Raw genomic sequence first — 17,367 nt, 5'->3', positions numbered from 1 at the left:
GACTTTCTTGTTTTCATAACTTTGAGCCGAGTCTATTCCATGCATGCAAGACACCACCTCTTTCTCTCTTCCTGTTGAAATTCACTTCTTCCTTCAATGGTTATTTCTGGGACTACCTGTTCTGTTAAATCATCCCTAATCTTCTAATCAAATGTGATTTAAATTCTCCTAGACTACTTTTCCCAGACTTCTCCTTTTCTCTCCCCCATTATATCTTTTATTATATTTATTTATTTGCATAGCAACAAGTTGTATCCTATGAATAATAATTTCCCACAGTAACTTTGTAATCTCCTTAAAGAGTCCTCAAGGCTCCCTCCAGCTATTTTCAAATTACCACACAGTACAAAGTTATTTCTGTAAAAAATCAAACAAAATATTAATTCTATATATGGTCACAGCTATAAATTTTGAAGTTCATTCTTCAATGGTTGATCTCTAACATTTAATACAGGGTATAGAGTAAATAAATCTGATTCTTTTGATGAGAAAATAAATATGTTTAAAAACAAAAATGTAGTATAAGGAAAATTTTAAAACATTAATTTGATTAAAAAAAACTGCTGCAAACATGCTTTTTCTGTGATAAGAAAAAACTGCATAATTCCCATATGTTCTCTTTCCCAGTTGAGTGAAAGGTCAAATTACACATGCAAGTGTATTGTGAATTATTTGGTTAAACCACAACATATTAAATAGCTTGTCTTTTTAAGATAGTTTCTGGAACACAATTTTATCTCACCTCTGGAGTCTCTAGTAGTAAATAAACAGACTTTCTGATTGGCTCATAGGGAAAGAGCACCATCACTGCCTTATGCATTTTTATATAAACCTCCTACCATGCTCTACAAATTATAGTCCCAGAGATGATGTTTTTGCTACCTTCCCTCCTGTGTGCCTTAGCTGGCTTTGTCTCTGCTTTTTTAGTAGAAACATCAACTCTAACAGATCTCTATCCTCCACTTTGGAAGGACTGTCCCAGCCAGTTCAGTGACTACAAGATAGAGAATGGGGTGTACACTATTGATCCATGGTTATATCCTGAAAGAATGGGGATGTACAAAATCTTAGTTACATTTACAGCTAAATATTTTGAAAGATTTGGACCAAATAATGAAAAAAACATTTTATGGGGACTGCCTTTGCAGTGTGGATGGCAATTTAAAACAGGTAAGAATAGGCTTCTTTACAGTAGAAGGATACTTCTAATGTAACCATAAAATTGCAAGGATTTGGAAACAATATATTACAAAATTGATAGTCAAACTAAAATCAGTTTCTTTTCCCAAAAACTCTTACCTTTTCCTAACTTCCCAAAAAGTACTAAAGAGGGTATCACCATCTATCTTTCAAGTCACCCAGATTTACAATCTAGATATAATTTATTCTCTTCCAGGAAGACTAACTGATCCCACCAATGTGACTGAGTGTGGCAGAGAAAATGGAGACCATATGTGCATTTCTGTGAACAGTTGGTGGGCTTGTAAGTAATTTGAATATTCAAAGAGTAAATAAGTACACTTTTAGAAAGCATCACTTCTATTGCACGCAGCAACAACAAGATTATATGATAATTAATTCTGAATGAAAAAGGTGGCTCTTTTCAACAATGAGGTGATTCAGTCCAGGTCTTGTGATGAAGAGAGCCATCTGCATCTAGAGAGAGGACTGTGGAGACTGAGTATGGATCACAACATAGTATTTTCACTTTTTATGTTGTTGTTTGCTTGAATTTTGTTTTCTTTTTCATTTTTTTCTTTTTGAGCTGATTTTTCTTTTGCAGCATGATAATTGGCGAAATATGTATAGAAAAGTTGCACATTCTTAACATATATTGGATTATATATTGCCTTCTAGGAAGGGGGTAAAGGGAAGGGAGGGAGAAATAATTTGGAATACAAGGTTTTATAAGGGTGAATGTTGAAAATTATCTATGTATATGTTTTGAAAATAAAAAGCTTTTGAAAAGGGGTGGGGGGGGGAGGAAGAGAAAGCATTTATTCTCTCCAGATAGAATCTTAGTGGCCAAAAAGTTATCATTTAAGGGGAAAAAAAAAAAGGTCTTTTCTGGGCACATATGACTATGTTGCAGCACCATCTTGTGGCCATCACACTACATTCTCAGCTCTGATATTGACAGTGAGTACAACCAAGATTTTATAACTTGGGAATTTCCTCTTTTTCTTGACCAGTTGGCCCAAAAAACTTCTTAGGGTGGCATGAAATATTTCAAATTTCCACAGAATTGTGAATGAAGTGGGAGAGGGAAGTTATGCAGCCTAAAGAATACTTTGGATTTTAAATTTAAAGCTAGTCAATAATTTTTTTTTTTTAAATAATAGCAGGATCTCTCTCTCTCTCTCTCTCTCTCTCTCTCTCTCTCTCTCTCTCTCTCTTTCTCTCTCTCTCTGTTTGTGTGTGTGTGTGGGTATTTAAGGTTAGCAAAGAACTTTACTTAGCACCTACTATGTAAAAGACATTGTTTCATCTATTTGAAAAGAAGCAATATTTAGTCTTTTAAAAAGAAACAATGTAACAGTCCCTGATCTCAAAAAGCTTATATTCTGTGGGACACAGGCTGTAACATGTACACATATAAATATAATACAAGGTAGATAGTAATGAGGGCAAAGGAGAAAGTGAGACAAGTGTCCTAAGGAATTTTGAAAAAGGACAGAATATATTCAACTGGGAAAAAGGAGATAGGAGATGACTCTTGCACTTTGAAAACAATGTACTTTTTTAAAGAAAAATTCAGGGGTCAAAACTTTGATTATAAGGAGTTAAACAATGTTAAGGGGAATGAAGATTATAAATATGGAATATACATATATATACACATATATATGTAATTTGGAGAAATTTTATATTAAAAAGGAAGAAAAATATCGAATCATGGTTTGAGAGCATGGAAAAAATCAAGTGAATACTAGATGAGATGATCTTGTTTGTAGGCATATGGGAAGGATCTATAGTTGAGACAGGGAACATAAGGTTCAATATTGGGACATAGGAGATGATGAGATCTAGAACACAAGGAAGGAGTTGACCTTACAAAGAAAAAAAGAAGTCCATGTTTTCCTTAGAGACCAGCATGAAAAGACTAGAAAATAAGTAAAGATAAAGATAAAAATCTTAATTTTTCCACTAAATGGAAACTACTGGAAGCTTGACCAAAGAAGAAAAAAGTTTGAAACTGTTGTTTAGATAATTAATCAGGGGAAATTAGTCTAAACCTTTATTAAGCACTTAATGAATACCAGACAGTATATATTGGGGATACAAAAAAAGACAAAAGATAGTTCCTTCTTTTAAGGATTTTAGAATCTAATAGGAGAATAAGAAAACATGTATATGTAACTAAGGAGCATGTAGGATAATTTTTAAAAAGTAATAGAGGAAAACCACTTGAATTTATGAAGTTTGGGAAAGATTACTTGTAGAAGATGAAATTTTAATTGGGACTTAAGTCAGTGGAGATGAGGAAGGAGAACATTCCAGGCATGGAAGAGAACTCGAAAAATGTTTAATGTTGAGAGATGGAGTATCTTGTTTTTCAAACAGCCAGGAAAGCCAATGTCACTGGATCTAAGAGTACTTATTGGAGAGTAATGAATAAAGAGATTAGAAAGATAGAAGGGGTTAGATTACAAAGGGATTTTGGAACATATGAAGTAGGGGGATAACATAGTTAGACTTCAGCTTCAGCTTTAGGAAAATAATTTTGGTGATTAACTGGAAGTTGGATTGTAGTAGGGAGCCATTTGATAGAGGAGTCTGCCTCCATCAACCAGCAGGCTTTTTCAATTGTCCAAGTGAGATGAAGAGTTGTACCTGCATTGGAGCAAGGGCAATCGCAAAGGAGAGAGGAGGCATATTGGAGAGAGGTTACAAAGGTGAAACAGGCAGACCTCAGCATCACATTAGATATGTAGGGAAGGGGAAGTATGAGAAGTCAAGGTTGATACTTACACTGACATCTGAAAGGCACTTGGAGAGATGAAGTTTGAGGACAGGCCTAGATAGATTTGAGAATCATCAGCATAGTCAAAAGAAGATTATATAGAACAATAATTATCCGAGATGGAAGGATCAAGTGAGATATTTTTAAGAATGAGGGAGACATGAGTGTGTTTTCAGGTAATAGGGAAAGATCCTGTAGATGAGAAGAGTTTAAAAATCAATGATAGAATGGCGATATCAAAGGAAATAATCTGTTGGAGCCTAGGGGATAGAATGGATCATTTGTACAGGGAAAGGTGTTAGCTTTGGTGAGGAACTCTTCATATGAGGCAAGAGCAAAAGAGGAAATAGTGGCTAAAGATATCTGAATGATATGAGGAAAGGGGGAATTAGCTTGTGGCAAATGGTATCAATGTTTTTTTATAAAATATGATTTTTCTTGGTGACAAATTGAGATAGGAAAAATGCAGTTTCTATAGACCCTGTAAGCATAGTGATATGACTTTTATCTAATTCACTAGCTTAGGAAGGCATAGAGAAAAAGCAGATTTTGTTACATAACTCATAATGGTAGACATGAACACAACTGTAGGACAAGGTAGCAAGGGATTGAAGCTAAAGAACTATGTATAGGGGCAGCTAGATGGCACAGTGGATAGAGCATCAGCCCTGAAGTCAGGAGAACCTGAGTTCAAATCCAGCTTCAAACACTTAATTCTTCCTAGCTGTGGGATCCTGGGCAAGTCACTTAACCCCACGTGCCTCAGTAAAACAAAAACAAACAACAACAACAACTATGTATAGTTAAAATGGTTAGTAACAGGTTAAAGAATGAAAAAAAGGGAGATTAGAATAGGAGTGATGATTAAGATAGTACTGTTAAAAAGTATGAAACAGAGAAATATATGGCAGGACAGGGGATCAGTGTAGAAATTTCTTATCCTTGACTGTGTATCTGTTAAAAAAAAAAGTTTTGTTTTTTTTCTTTTACTTTTTTCTTTTTTTCCTCAATATGAAGGATAATCGAGAAAAGGGAAAATAGATTTATGTTATTAAAAAATAAAATTTTGCTTAGAAAAGGAAATTGTAGAGCTCAAATCTTGGAAGTGGTTCAGTTATGCACTATAAAATCTAAGATAGGATGTTTTTTGTGATTTGCTATAGTTAGAGTAAAGTTATATGTCATGGGAAATGAAAAGGATGATGAATTGGGAATCAAAGATGTCTGAGATAATGTTTGTGTATGTGTACTTAAGTCTGCAGTTAGAGGTTATGTTAGAAAGAGACTATGAAACAGGTGCTGAATTCCTTAAGAAAGAAAGAGTTTGAAACACTAGTAGTTCATAGAAACTAGGATTAAATTATTTAGATAAATCTCAAATGAAAAGAAATTGCACAGAAATTATGTCAAAGTGATGACCTGTAAGAACTGGTAGGGAACAAGGAGTATAGCCACTCTTCCTCTTAGTCTACTCTGTTGAGGGATATGAAAGGCAAACAGCACTAAAGAGGGTATCTGTCTAGGAAACCCAGCTTTCTACAAAGTTGAAAAAATTGAAGGTAAAATGCTATTTCTTAAAGATAAAGCAAAGATAACAAAGAGTACAAAAAAGAGGAATGGCAGAAAAACAAGGAACTGAGGGACTATTAGATTGAACTGGAGAAGTATGAAAGTGCTGACATAATGGGGAAAAGGGACATGTATGTTTAGAAGCAGAAACTTCAAATCACTGGGTTTAGGGGAGTAGAATGTGCAAGTTTGCTAGCTATAAAACTGAGAAAGAAATGTTTGGAACCCCAATGTGATGGAGATCTTTGACAATGATGTAGGGTGACATTGTTCTTCATTAAACACCAAATGGTTGAAAGCAGAAATTTGATTCAGAGGTCTGGTTTCCCAGAAACCAGACTGAATTCACAAATCTCATTACCTCAGGATTTTATTTATATCCCTAAAATAAATGGGGATGAGGTATACCCAAAAGATATCTCACACCTGGAACACACATACATACTTAAAACATACTTAATTAACCACGGTGATTGTTTAAGCATAAAATGCTTAAGTTTTGGTAAATATGAATAAAGAAGAAAAGTTGAGTCCAATGAATATTATAGAAAAAGAATAGGTAGGACTTGGTAAAGGATTAAATTGAGGGAAAACTAAGTAAAGTTAGTCAGAAATGATCCGAAGATTGAATTCTTTTAAGATTAGGAATACAATGGCATGTCTATAAGAAGGAGAAATTTTTGAAGAGGGGAATATAATACATATTATTTTCATAGTTTTTTTGGTGGCAGTTCAGATCTAAATGGAAATATAAACAATTAGAAATATTTTGCTGAAATTTTATAGATTTTAATTTTATAACCTAATCCTTTGATTCCATTCAGTTTCCTGGTTTGGAATACTTTATCATTAGCACTAAATTTTGTTATTAGTAATAATCCAATAAGCTAGCATGTAACTTCATTATGGCACAACTGTGTTTGCTTAAATCATCTATAATCACCTTCACTAGATAGTTAATTCTTGATCTTGTATCAATAATAATGAATGTTTGTTTTAATAACTCTCAGCATTATTTCCACAGGCTTGAACTACTATCTAAGTGCACTACCCTTCCTTAGTGCAATTGAGTCTGGAGCATTAGGGATTTCATCAGACCAAGTGACACTTTTGCCACCACCAAAGGACCAGATGCATTTCTGTTATAATGTCACGACTTGTCGTTCATCCTTCCCAGATGCTATGACAAAATGGAATACATATTTTCAGGTTTAAAAACATTTATGTTACTCTTGGGTGAGGTTTTTTTAATCCCCCTTTTTACAATGGGGATTTGTGTTTTCTCCTTTCAGATTCTATAGGAACAAAATGGTACCTTTATAAAGGAATACAGCACTTCTTTTTTCTCAGTAATGCTATATTAGCACATGCTTTGCCGGGGCTCTTGAACATTTCAACAGCTTTTTTCAATTCTTCACACACCTATGAACCATCTTTCTCTTCAACCTCCTAGGAACCAGACAACCATCATGATCTTCACTCCTAGACACATTAAATGTATCCATTAGTTAACAAGTATGGCTGAATGTTGAATGGAACATTCGAATAAACTCAATATTCTAGTAAACAGGAGCTAATCAATGAGCTGTAGAATAAGGGAATCATATATAGCACAGTGAAATTGCTTATTCCACTTATTTTTATCAAAGATCCTGTAGTAACCGGTTGAATTAACATGTGTCAATACAAATCAATTATGAAATGTCCACAAGAGGGTCAGAGTAGAAGGTATATATGAGTTGTATTTGATAATGAAATAGTAAACTTATGGTTCTAAATAGCCTACTTCTTTGGGTTTTGATGTGATTAAAATGATACTATTTGTTCTCCATTTTAATCCTCATGAATTTTTTCATGAAAGTTCAAAACATAATTTTTTAAAAATGTGATTTAATTCTGGCCAATTTGAGGAGAAAGGAAAATAAAGCAGTAAGAATTAATTAAATTGGATGACATCATCATATTTCCAGGCACTGTGCTAAGTACTTTTTAAATATTATATCATTTAATTCTCATATAGGTACTATTATTATATCTACTTTACAATTGGGCAAACTGTGGCAAATAAAAGTTAAATAACTTGCCTAAGGTCACACAGCTAGCAAATGCCAAATTTAAACTCAGGTTTTTTTCTTCTGTTTCCATGCCCATATCTCCTCTCCAATGATCTTTCTTGCTTTTTCATTTTTGTCTGAATATTAAAATAGTTTTTCCTCCTTGGCTTAGCAAGCAAAAAATCTTTCTACAACCTTGGATGACTTAATGAAATACTTATGGATCGCACATGAAGCAACCCTTGAAACAGCCAGAAATACTTTTGATAATAGGTAAGAACTGATGCATTTTTACTTAGGGTCATGTTTTACATCTGATTCCTAAGCAAAATTTCAATTGTGTCTTTTTTATTATTTTGGAGGTCCTTCCATGCATTTATTAATGCATTTCCATTGGGGAATAGAGCTGTTAGGATTTCTATAATAAAATAACTTCACTGGCAATAAATGGAAATATCATATTTGGACTTTGAAATCTTAAAACCTGACAGTCTATGTAAGGAAATGATAATAACATTCTAGAAGACCTAGATAGTGATGCAGGTGGACCAGTCCAAGCAGAAACAGAAAAAAAAAAATCTCTGCTAGAGATAATCTAATTCTAAAAGCATGTTTCCCATATCTGAAAGAAGGAAAGATCTGAATGATTGGAAAAGTAGTGTAGCTGTTTTTACTCTTAAAAAAAAAGATAAGGGAAAATATCAACAATTATTGATTCAAGTACCTACTTGATAGATGTGACAATAGAAATAATTTTATTTAGATAATCACTATAGGGGAACACATAAAACAAGATATCTGGAGTCAAATCTAAATAGAAAAGAGAATATAGATGGTAATGTCCTCCACATACTCTTGTTTGCAGATGACCTTGTATTGATCAAATCAAAAATCAGAATATCCCTGAGCCTTTGTAATAAGATCTAAACACATTTCAGGGAATCGTTTGAGAAGTTTTTATAGCAGGGTGTAGACAAGATGTATACAGAATGAAGACAGATTGAGGAGTAATGGCAGAAAATGTGTTGGACCTAGAATCAGAAAAAAAATCAAAAGTTCAAATACTGCTTCTTATATTATTAGCTATATGACCACAATGTGATCACATATGTGACACACATTCTGAACTTCAATGTCCATATTTGTAAAATAGAGGATTTGAGATAGAAACTAGAATCATTATTTCATGTGTATAGTTCACTCACTTAGGGAAAATACTCTCTACAATTGAGGGTCAAAGCACTTTCTTCACAATTTATAGTCAGATTTGTCTAGAGTCACATAGCCAAGACCTGGAAGAATTAGGACTTGAGCTTAGTTCTTCTAGGCTTTAGGCTAGCTTTTTATCCACTATGTTTCAGTATATTATACTTCAATAACTATAATATTTTAATATAATGTAATAATAATATAATATTTTTATTATTTTATTATCTATACATAACATATAATCATAATTATTATTATTATATAGTATTTAGGGTCTCATTTTAAAGATATGGACATTGAGATTCAAAAACATTAAAAGAATTGGAAGATTCCTCCTAATTCTGCTACCCCATATTATTTAATCTCTTGTAATCCAGCTTCTAAAAGACTCCATAATAGACTGCTCCAATGGCTCCTTTTTAGTCCATATCCATGTACATACAGTTAATACTGAATGTATGAATGAAACAGATTGGTTATGCCCAAATCATCAAGCTCACACCACAGCCTTTAACAAACAATTTGTCTTTCTTTAAAGAAAGAAAGCATGAATTTATATTGTTACATTGTTACAAATATATTATATATAATGTATTTATAAAGCATTAAATAAGATTTAAAATTAGACCTATGACTAGAGATGGAAAATATCTTTCAGTCATTTAGTCCAATTTTACCATTATAACGATGAAGAAATGAAGTATGGGAGGGGCTAAAATCATTCAGATAGTGAGTGGTGAAGTTGGGATATAAAATCAGTCCAAGGATTGCAAGTTCAGTGCTCTTTTATCATCCTGACTCATTTCAGAAAACATAGGAATGTAATGACATAAAGTTAGCTTTTGAAAATACTAACAGATTTCTTTGGTCAAATTACTTTTCAAATTTATACAGGCCAGCCAGGTTTACTCTTCCAATGACTATCAGCTTATTCTTAAAATATGATTTTTAAAAAGACCAGACCTGAAGTTCTCTTGATATAGGAAATTCTCCTGACAAATGAAGTCTGCAACTGCTTGGTAATCTGTAAGGTTTTGCTAGTTATAAGTTTGGGACACTTACAGTTTAAGTGACTGGCTCAGAGTCACTGTCAGTCAATATGTGTCAGAGGTTAGATTTCAACTGATCTGCATCTGCTATTCTGGCCATTATACTATGATGCCTTTGTTAATGGAATCATCTCATATTTGAAGAAATAGGGACATACATAGTGGCTAGACAGAAGTTGATAATTCTGGACTTAGGAGGAAATGGCATCTAGGACACAAAAAAACTTTAAGGGCACCTCTTTTCCTGAAAAAATAAATATAAGAGAATGAATAAAGTTAACAGGGAAATTTTAAGATTGGAAAATTAGGGAGTTTGTGATTTATTGCCTCAAGCTCCTTGAGGAAAGGAGTATACATTAGCCAAAACAGAAATGAAGTCATCTGCCTAGAGTAAACTGAGGCTGAGGGTAGAATCAAAGGCTTAAGCAGTTTGGAGAAAGTTACCATGAAGAATGTGCTTAGAAATCAACAAATTAATAAAAAGCACTAATTCTTAAGATAAAGATCTGAATAAGATTACATAGAGTAGGATGAATTTCTATTTGGCCTGGTTATCAAAGTTTTGTACCAATGATAACACAGTAATGTGAATTTCTTGGGGAGAAAGCTGTTGACAGAAATAAAAAATAATGGCTAACAGTTAGGGTCACTTTTTAAATAACAGTAAAGAATAAGGTGTACTAAGATTACAGTAAGTATTTAGTATAACGACAAGAAAAACCAATCACACTTGTGGAAAATTAGAGAAGATAGGTATTTAAGTCCCCAACTCTAAATGTAAACTTTTTAATGTTTTTTTCTTAGATATCAATATTACTCCAAACCAGAGTCAGATTTTGAAAAAAGTTGGGCAACTGCTGTGAATTATATTGCAGCAATACGCTTTGAAACATCTTTGATAAAAACTCACAAATTCCAGACAGCTCTGCCCCCAAGACTGCTCAATTCTGGTGACCAGCCTCCTTTAATTAAGGATTTCACTGATTGCCAGAACAGAGTCTTGTTTTTGCTTAATCTTCTATATGAAACAGATGATAGTTCAGGTAAGTAATTAAAGTTTTACTGTTTCTGTTATTATGTGTTCTTCTATTTAAGTCCCACTTTGAGTTCTCATCACGGCTTGAACGTGATAGCAAAAGGTCCAAGATGATGCCAATGGTCCCCTAATTCTAATTAGCAAGGTTCTAGTTGGAAATATTTCAGGTATGGCCCTGAAACTACCAATAGGTTCATAAAAAGTATTGGTATTTCTTGTCTTAACAACCAATTAAAGTTATCTACTAATTTATGGGGATCACGGTGGGAAAATGATCTATAGAGATGGAGGAAATGCCCACACCAATAAAATCACAGATTTTTTCAATTATTTTAGTATGAAGTACATATATATATATGGAACATAAAGAAACATGTACAGGGCAAGAGAATGAGATTTGGAACCAGAATATTTGTCTTCAACTCTTGCCTCTTTTCTCTTATAAACTGTTGAATCTTGGACAAGCCAATTAATCTCTGTGAACCTGAGTTTGCAAATCTTTTATATAAAATCACATGTCTTTGATTCAATGATGTTCTATTAGTTGTAGATAGCTAAAGACAGACAAATCAATCTTATTTTAAAGGCCTTCAGAAAAAGAAATCCTACTTTGAATTTGTTCTACACTGGATCTATAGAAAATTGTTTCAATAATAGCTTTTTTATTTTCAAAATACATACAAAGATAGTTTTCAACATTCACTCTTGTAAAATCTTGTGTTCCAATTTTTTCTCCCTTCCTTCTCCCCACTCCCCTCCCTGAGACAGCAAGTAATCCAATATATGTACAAAAATTTTCTTATGATGAAAAGGAGAATCAATCAATTTTTTTCCTACTTCTTTAGTTTTTTGTTTGTTTGTGGTGGTAACTTTACTATATTTTTTTGCCATTTAATAATAAAAACTATTCTAAATAACTGTTTTTATAGTAAACCAGTAGACATACCAAGAAAGCAAACATAGTCCACACCAAAAATTTAGGCTTTTTAATAAGATGTTTTGAAAGATAATCTTTAGAATGCTCAGAAAAAAGAAAGGGAAGTGACCCAATGGATAGAATACTAGGCCTAGGGTCAGGAAGAGCTGAGTTCAAATAAAACCTCAGACACTTACTGGCTGTGTGACTTTATACAAATAAATTAACTATTGTCTATTTCATTTTTATCAACTGTAAAATGGAAAGGAAATTTTACCTAGCAGAGTTATTGTGAGGATAAAGTGAGATAATTTGTAAAGCATTTAGTGCCTGGCAAACAGTATGTGCTTAATAAATGTTTGCTCCTTTTAATTTTTATAGATATGGTCAACCCATAAATATCTATAAATATCTGATTTTGCAGGGTGACTTGGGCCTCAACTAGTATAAGGGCCACCACCTATAATGTCAACTCAGGGATGGCATCTCTTAAGATAACTTTTGAGCTTTCCTTTATTATATAGGAAAGGTGCCATCTACCAAATGTATTTAATGATATTTCACCAGTTTTTGTCATATCCTAAGGATTTCAGGCCTATGAATATCAGATAAACAGAGTATGCTATCTCAGCTACCTGATCTATACCCTGGGATTTCTGGATGTTTAAAACTGATTAAAAGGTAGGATAAAGGAGGAGAAAAAGAAAAGAGAGGAGAGATAAGATGATAACTAGTGAAAAAGGTAGGCTAAGGTAATTAGTCAACCCACAAACATTTAAGACTATATGACTGATACCAGATTAAACTAATCTACCACAACTTGTTCAAATGGAATATTAAGGGTTGGAATTAGAGGTTTGGTATATTTTGCCAAATACAAAGCCTGTGTTTCTAGGAATAATCCTACTTGGTCCACACTTTGATATAAATCTTAGGATAAATTGAACATTTTGAGGTTTTCTGGTATCATCAACTTATGTTTAGAAGCAATTGTCTGTGAGAATGAAGGAAAGAAATGACATAGAATTGGGGAATGTGAAGGGCAGAGAAGAAGAACGCATTTAAAGTATTTTTTACAATAATGTATTGCTAGGTATGTTATCATCCAAATACATAGCAAGAGCAATAATTACAAAATATATTAAGTTGTTTTTCAGTCATATTTAACTCTCCATGATAACACTTGAGGGTTTTTTTTTGTTTTGTTTTGTTTTGGTTTTGGGCAGAAATACTGGACTGGTTAGCCATTTCTCCAGCTCATTTTATAGATGAGAAACTGAGGCAGATAGGATTAAGTGACTTGCCCAACATAATCCTACTGATGCATGTCCAAGGCCAGATTTGAACTCGTGAAGATGATTCTCTCTGACTCCAGGCCCAGCATTAAATCCAGTGTTATCATCTAGGCACACTGTTACAAACTATCTCCTCACTCAAACCAAGGGCATGCTGTCCCATAAATTCACACACATTTAATGTAAAAGGGGAAAGGTGGGCACAAACTTACAATTCAATGTCACTGAGGTATACAGAGAACACAAATGGCCAAGATAATTCATAAGACCAGAACTATAGGACCTCCATGTTAATATTATTTTTGTGATTTATTTTATGGTGTAACCAATTCACACTAAATTGAAAGTGGAAAGGGGGAATGGGACCAATGAAATGTAAATGGGAAGATCTTTGAGATATAAGTGAAGCATTCTACCCCTTAGAAGGGGTCTGATGAAAAAAAAAAAAAAAAAACCCCAGCAAAGGCAATTAACTTGTAATTGACATAGATTGTTTCAGTAATTCATCCCCTGCTACTCATTTACTTAACAAACTGAAATAAGAGTAGGAAAATATAACCATGTGGATAGTATAAGTTGAAGTTATACAACTCTGAACCAGGAAGAACTATCAAATTGAAGAGATGGCATTTCCCCTATTTCCTGTCTAGGAAAGAATAAACCTCAGCTGAGGGAATCACAGATCTTAGATTAATGGTCTAGTCCTTTCTGAAAAAAGCACAATAGCTTGCAAGCTGAAAAGAGCACAGTGACACACACAGTAAAGTCAGACCTGGTGGAGGCTATAGTTACACATTGAAAACACCAAGAATTCCAGCATAGTAACCTGTCCAACTGGGATACTACACCCTCTGATGAGCATGCTCATACACCAAGCCCTGCCTGGTGCAGTCAAATAGTAGCCAAGTGAAGTGATACCTCAGCCAATAACTGTTATTTATAACCACTAGGTGATTTAACTAGTGGTTAAATAACCACTCGGATGAGCAATGTATTGACCTAACCAGCCAGACATCATGTTCTGCAAGGAGCAAGTCCCTCTGAGTTATTCATTTAGATGAGATGTTATGGCCTTTGATATGTCAGCCCAGCCTAGTCATGGAGCAATGCTTCTATTTCTGATGTCAGTGCTCCATAGTGAACATTAAATCTGTGTGAATTTGTAGGAGAGTATGTCCCTGGTTTAAGGTGAGATACTTTGTAATTAGTGTTATTATAATGATATATAGTTGACATATAGTTTTTAATGTCATTTAAGAAAATAAATTAGAATCGCTTCCAATAAAATCAGGAGTGAAACCAGCATGTCCATTGTCACCACTTCTGTTTGATATAGTAATAGAAATACTGCTTCTAGAATTAAGAGAAAAAGAAATTAAACAAATAAGCAGAGTTAAAGAAGAAGCAGATTTGTCATATTTTGTAGTTGATATGATGATGTGATGAAAGAGCTCTAAATAAAGATTCAACTAAAAATTGAAACAGTAGCTTCAACAAACTTCCAGGATACAAAATAAATCTATGTAAATCATTAATATTTCTATATTATATCAATAAATCCCAGAAAGAATACAAAGAGGAATTTAACTTAAACTAGCCATAGAATATATAAAATACTTTAGAGTCCACCTAATAAGGTATATAAAACAACTGTTTAAATGTAAGTTTTCATCTACACAAATAAAGAAAAACCTAAATAATTGGAAAAATATTTGTTATACAAAATCACATAGTTAGTGATATAGTAAAGGCTAGTGTTATAATATTTAGCTATTTAATAATTTATCTAATATTATTATTATAATTATCTAATATTTATATACATTTCCATAATTGGAAAATATTAATTATGCAAAACCACAAAACTAGTCAGAAATATAGTAAATGTAATATTTAACATTATAGTTATCTATATTTGGGTCTTATCCCTACAATAAATTGTAATAGTTTCCTAGAGAAGGAGGCTTTTAAATCAATAAATTTTGTATTTTCAATCAAAATATATACACTGTTTATTGAGTAATTTTTAGAATCTCAAACCTAAAGTATTCCTTAGTGGTGATCTAATCTAACCTGTGTTTGGATAAATGATGATCATTTAAGTTCTTATGTAATAAATTTACTAAGACTTCTGGACTCCCAATATTTCTCTGCCATAATCTTGTGTGTTTGTTTTATTTCTCAACTAGAGAGTGAAATCTGGCAGACTGAGTTTTATTCATCTTTTTTTTTTATCATCCCTAGCACTTGGGAAAATGGAATAGACATATTAATGTACTCAAATGGATCTGTAGTCTTATCAGTTTGTACGTTCCCTTTATTGATGATCAAGATCCACAAATCCCTATTTATTTTTTCTGACTCTTAACCATGTCTTCTCAAAATTTAATGGAGGTTTTTATAAAAGAGACTCGAGGCCTTTCTCACTTTCTCCTGATACCCTAAAGATACCAAGGGCAATCTGATTGTTTATCCAACATCCCTCACCCTTGCCACTTACCTGGCCAATTTTATTTCCTGAATAATTTTTTTTTTTAGTTCTTATTAGGACTCAGCCTGATTAACTCAGTTAATTTGAACTTAATAATAAGCCTTAAAACTTTCAAGTAATTGAATGGTTAACAAAAGAAAATGTTTTATATTACTATGGCAAGAATATGAAATAAAAATATAATGGTACTTAGCCTCTCCAGACATTGTCCCCTTCATTCTTATACAGCATGTATTTTGTCATCAGAGTAACTCACATCATCTTTAGAAATCTACCAAGCAATAGGGAAAATTATGGATATAGTGGGTGTTCTTATTTATATCTTTTAGGTGATCAGGCACTTGCCAAGAAAGGCAGGGGCTAATCAGGTTCCAGGGATGGTTTTTGGCCTTTTTAAGGAAAACTAGGCTCTGCTTTAAGGAAATAGGGGATGCTAGTACTCCACACTCCTATCCTTCAAAATTTTTAATTATATGTTGTGGTGTACTCACATTTCCTATATGCTTTTCCATTTCTTTTCCATAATTAATAGTCAATATTTCTTCACTGAAAGAATAGCCTTTCAGGAAGTTTTAGAGATTGGTCTACCAAAAAAAGTAACTTAATTTCAATATCAGAGCATATTATTTTAACATTTAATGTTTTGAAACAAAAATCAAATTAATTTGAAGTATATATTTAAGTGATATATAAATTTTATATTTTGACAAATAATCTCTCTATTTCTTTCTTTCCCAGGACACAAATTTTTGCTTCTCTTCAAAAATGTAATGACATCTAAAATTCTAAGGAAGATAGTAAATTCTGCAATGAACAGACTATTGTAAATTATGATATACTTCAGGAATTCCAAAATTTAGACATGATTTTGAAAGTACATATGTTTGGGGCAGCTAGGTGGTGCAGTGCCCTGTCAGGAGGACTTGAGTTCAAGTCTGGCTTCAGACACTTAACACTTCCTGGCTGTGTGACCCTTGGGCAAGTCACTTAACCCCAATTGCCTCAGGAAAAAAAAAAAAGTATATATGATTATTCCAATTCAGATTTCTTAGCAAAAAATCATTTCATCTTCTTTGGCATCACCATATAGTTCCTGTGTCATCTAGTGATTTGGGTGTGGTGTGTATATATATATATATATATATATATATATATATATAATTATTTTTAATTATTTGGTTAATGATATCTGTGCCTTTTTAACTGAATTAATGTTTCTCTAATTATAACAATTAGTAATTCTCATCTTCTTCTTTCTAGCTTAAATACTAATGAGATTCTGTATTATCTATTCATTATAATGTAATTCAAAAGTAATAAATCAAATCTTTTTTGAATTGTCTCCTTTTTCTTTTTTCTTTGTTACCAAGAAATTTCCCATAAAATTTTATAATTGTGACATTCAAGATGAGCAAATTATAAACCTTATTTAAAGTGATAAATGTATGAAATTTATTGAACTAAAAATCGTTCTTAAAATTCTATTAAAATAACATTTGAACATGTTTTCTTCATTTTTTTCAGTTCATATCTGTAATTGTATTTCTAAAAATCAGGAATTTGAATGTTATTACCATTAGGAGCAGGAAGCATTTTGAATCCTCTCCTATCCTCATTACTGACTTCATGCTTAAAGTTTATTTTTATTTGAAACTTAAACATCAAAAAAGAGAGATTATTTCAACAATACATAGTAGAAAAGAAGATAGGATATAAAGCTATGAATCTCCATTTTACACCAGATGATTTTTAAAAGTATATAGTAAATTCCATTCATTGCTTTC

At 32.7% G+C, this 17,367-nt stretch overlaps 1 protein-coding gene across 1 annotated transcript; it reads left to right on the top strand.

The window, feature by feature from the left end:
- Positions 1–839: 839 nt before the first annotated feature.
- Positions 840–16,543, top strand: C4H6orf58 (chromosome 4 C6orf58 homolog). Its single transcript, XM_003770610.4, has 6 exons — positions 840–1,170; positions 1,397–1,483; positions 6,558–6,742; positions 7,760–7,860; positions 10,650–10,888; positions 16,322–16,543. The coding sequence occupies exons 1-6, from the start codon at positions 867–869 to the stop codon at positions 16,408–16,410; spliced, it is 1,005 nt and encodes a 334-aa protein (XP_003770658.4). The 5' UTR covers positions 840–866; the 3' UTR covers positions 16,411–16,543.
- Positions 16,544–17,367: the final 824 nt, after the last annotated feature.

The sequence above is a fragment of the Sarcophilus harrisii genome, chromosome 4 (genome assembly GCF_902635505.1).
Source record: "Sarcophilus harrisii chromosome 4, mSarHar1.11, whole genome shotgun sequence".
Classification (NCBI taxonomy): domain Eukaryota; kingdom Metazoa; phylum Chordata; class Mammalia; order Dasyuromorphia; family Dasyuridae; genus Sarcophilus; species Sarcophilus harrisii.
This window is presented reverse-complemented; position numbering and strand designations above follow the sequence as displayed.

Excerpts from the sequence above, each read along its gene's own strand:
- C4H6orf58 (XM_003770610.4), top strand. The coding sequence starts at position 867 with ATGATGTTTTTGCTACCTTCCCTCCTGTGTGCCTTAGCTGGCTTTGTC. Across the intron at positions 1,484-6,557 it reads TGTGAACAGTTGGTGGGCTT|GCTTGAACTACTATCTAAGT; the intron begins GTAAGTAATTTG and ends TTATTTCCACAG. Across the intron at positions 6,743-7,759 it reads AATGGAATACATATTTTCAG|CAAGCAAAAAATCTTTCTAC; the intron begins GTTTAAAAACAT and ends TCCTTGGCTTAG.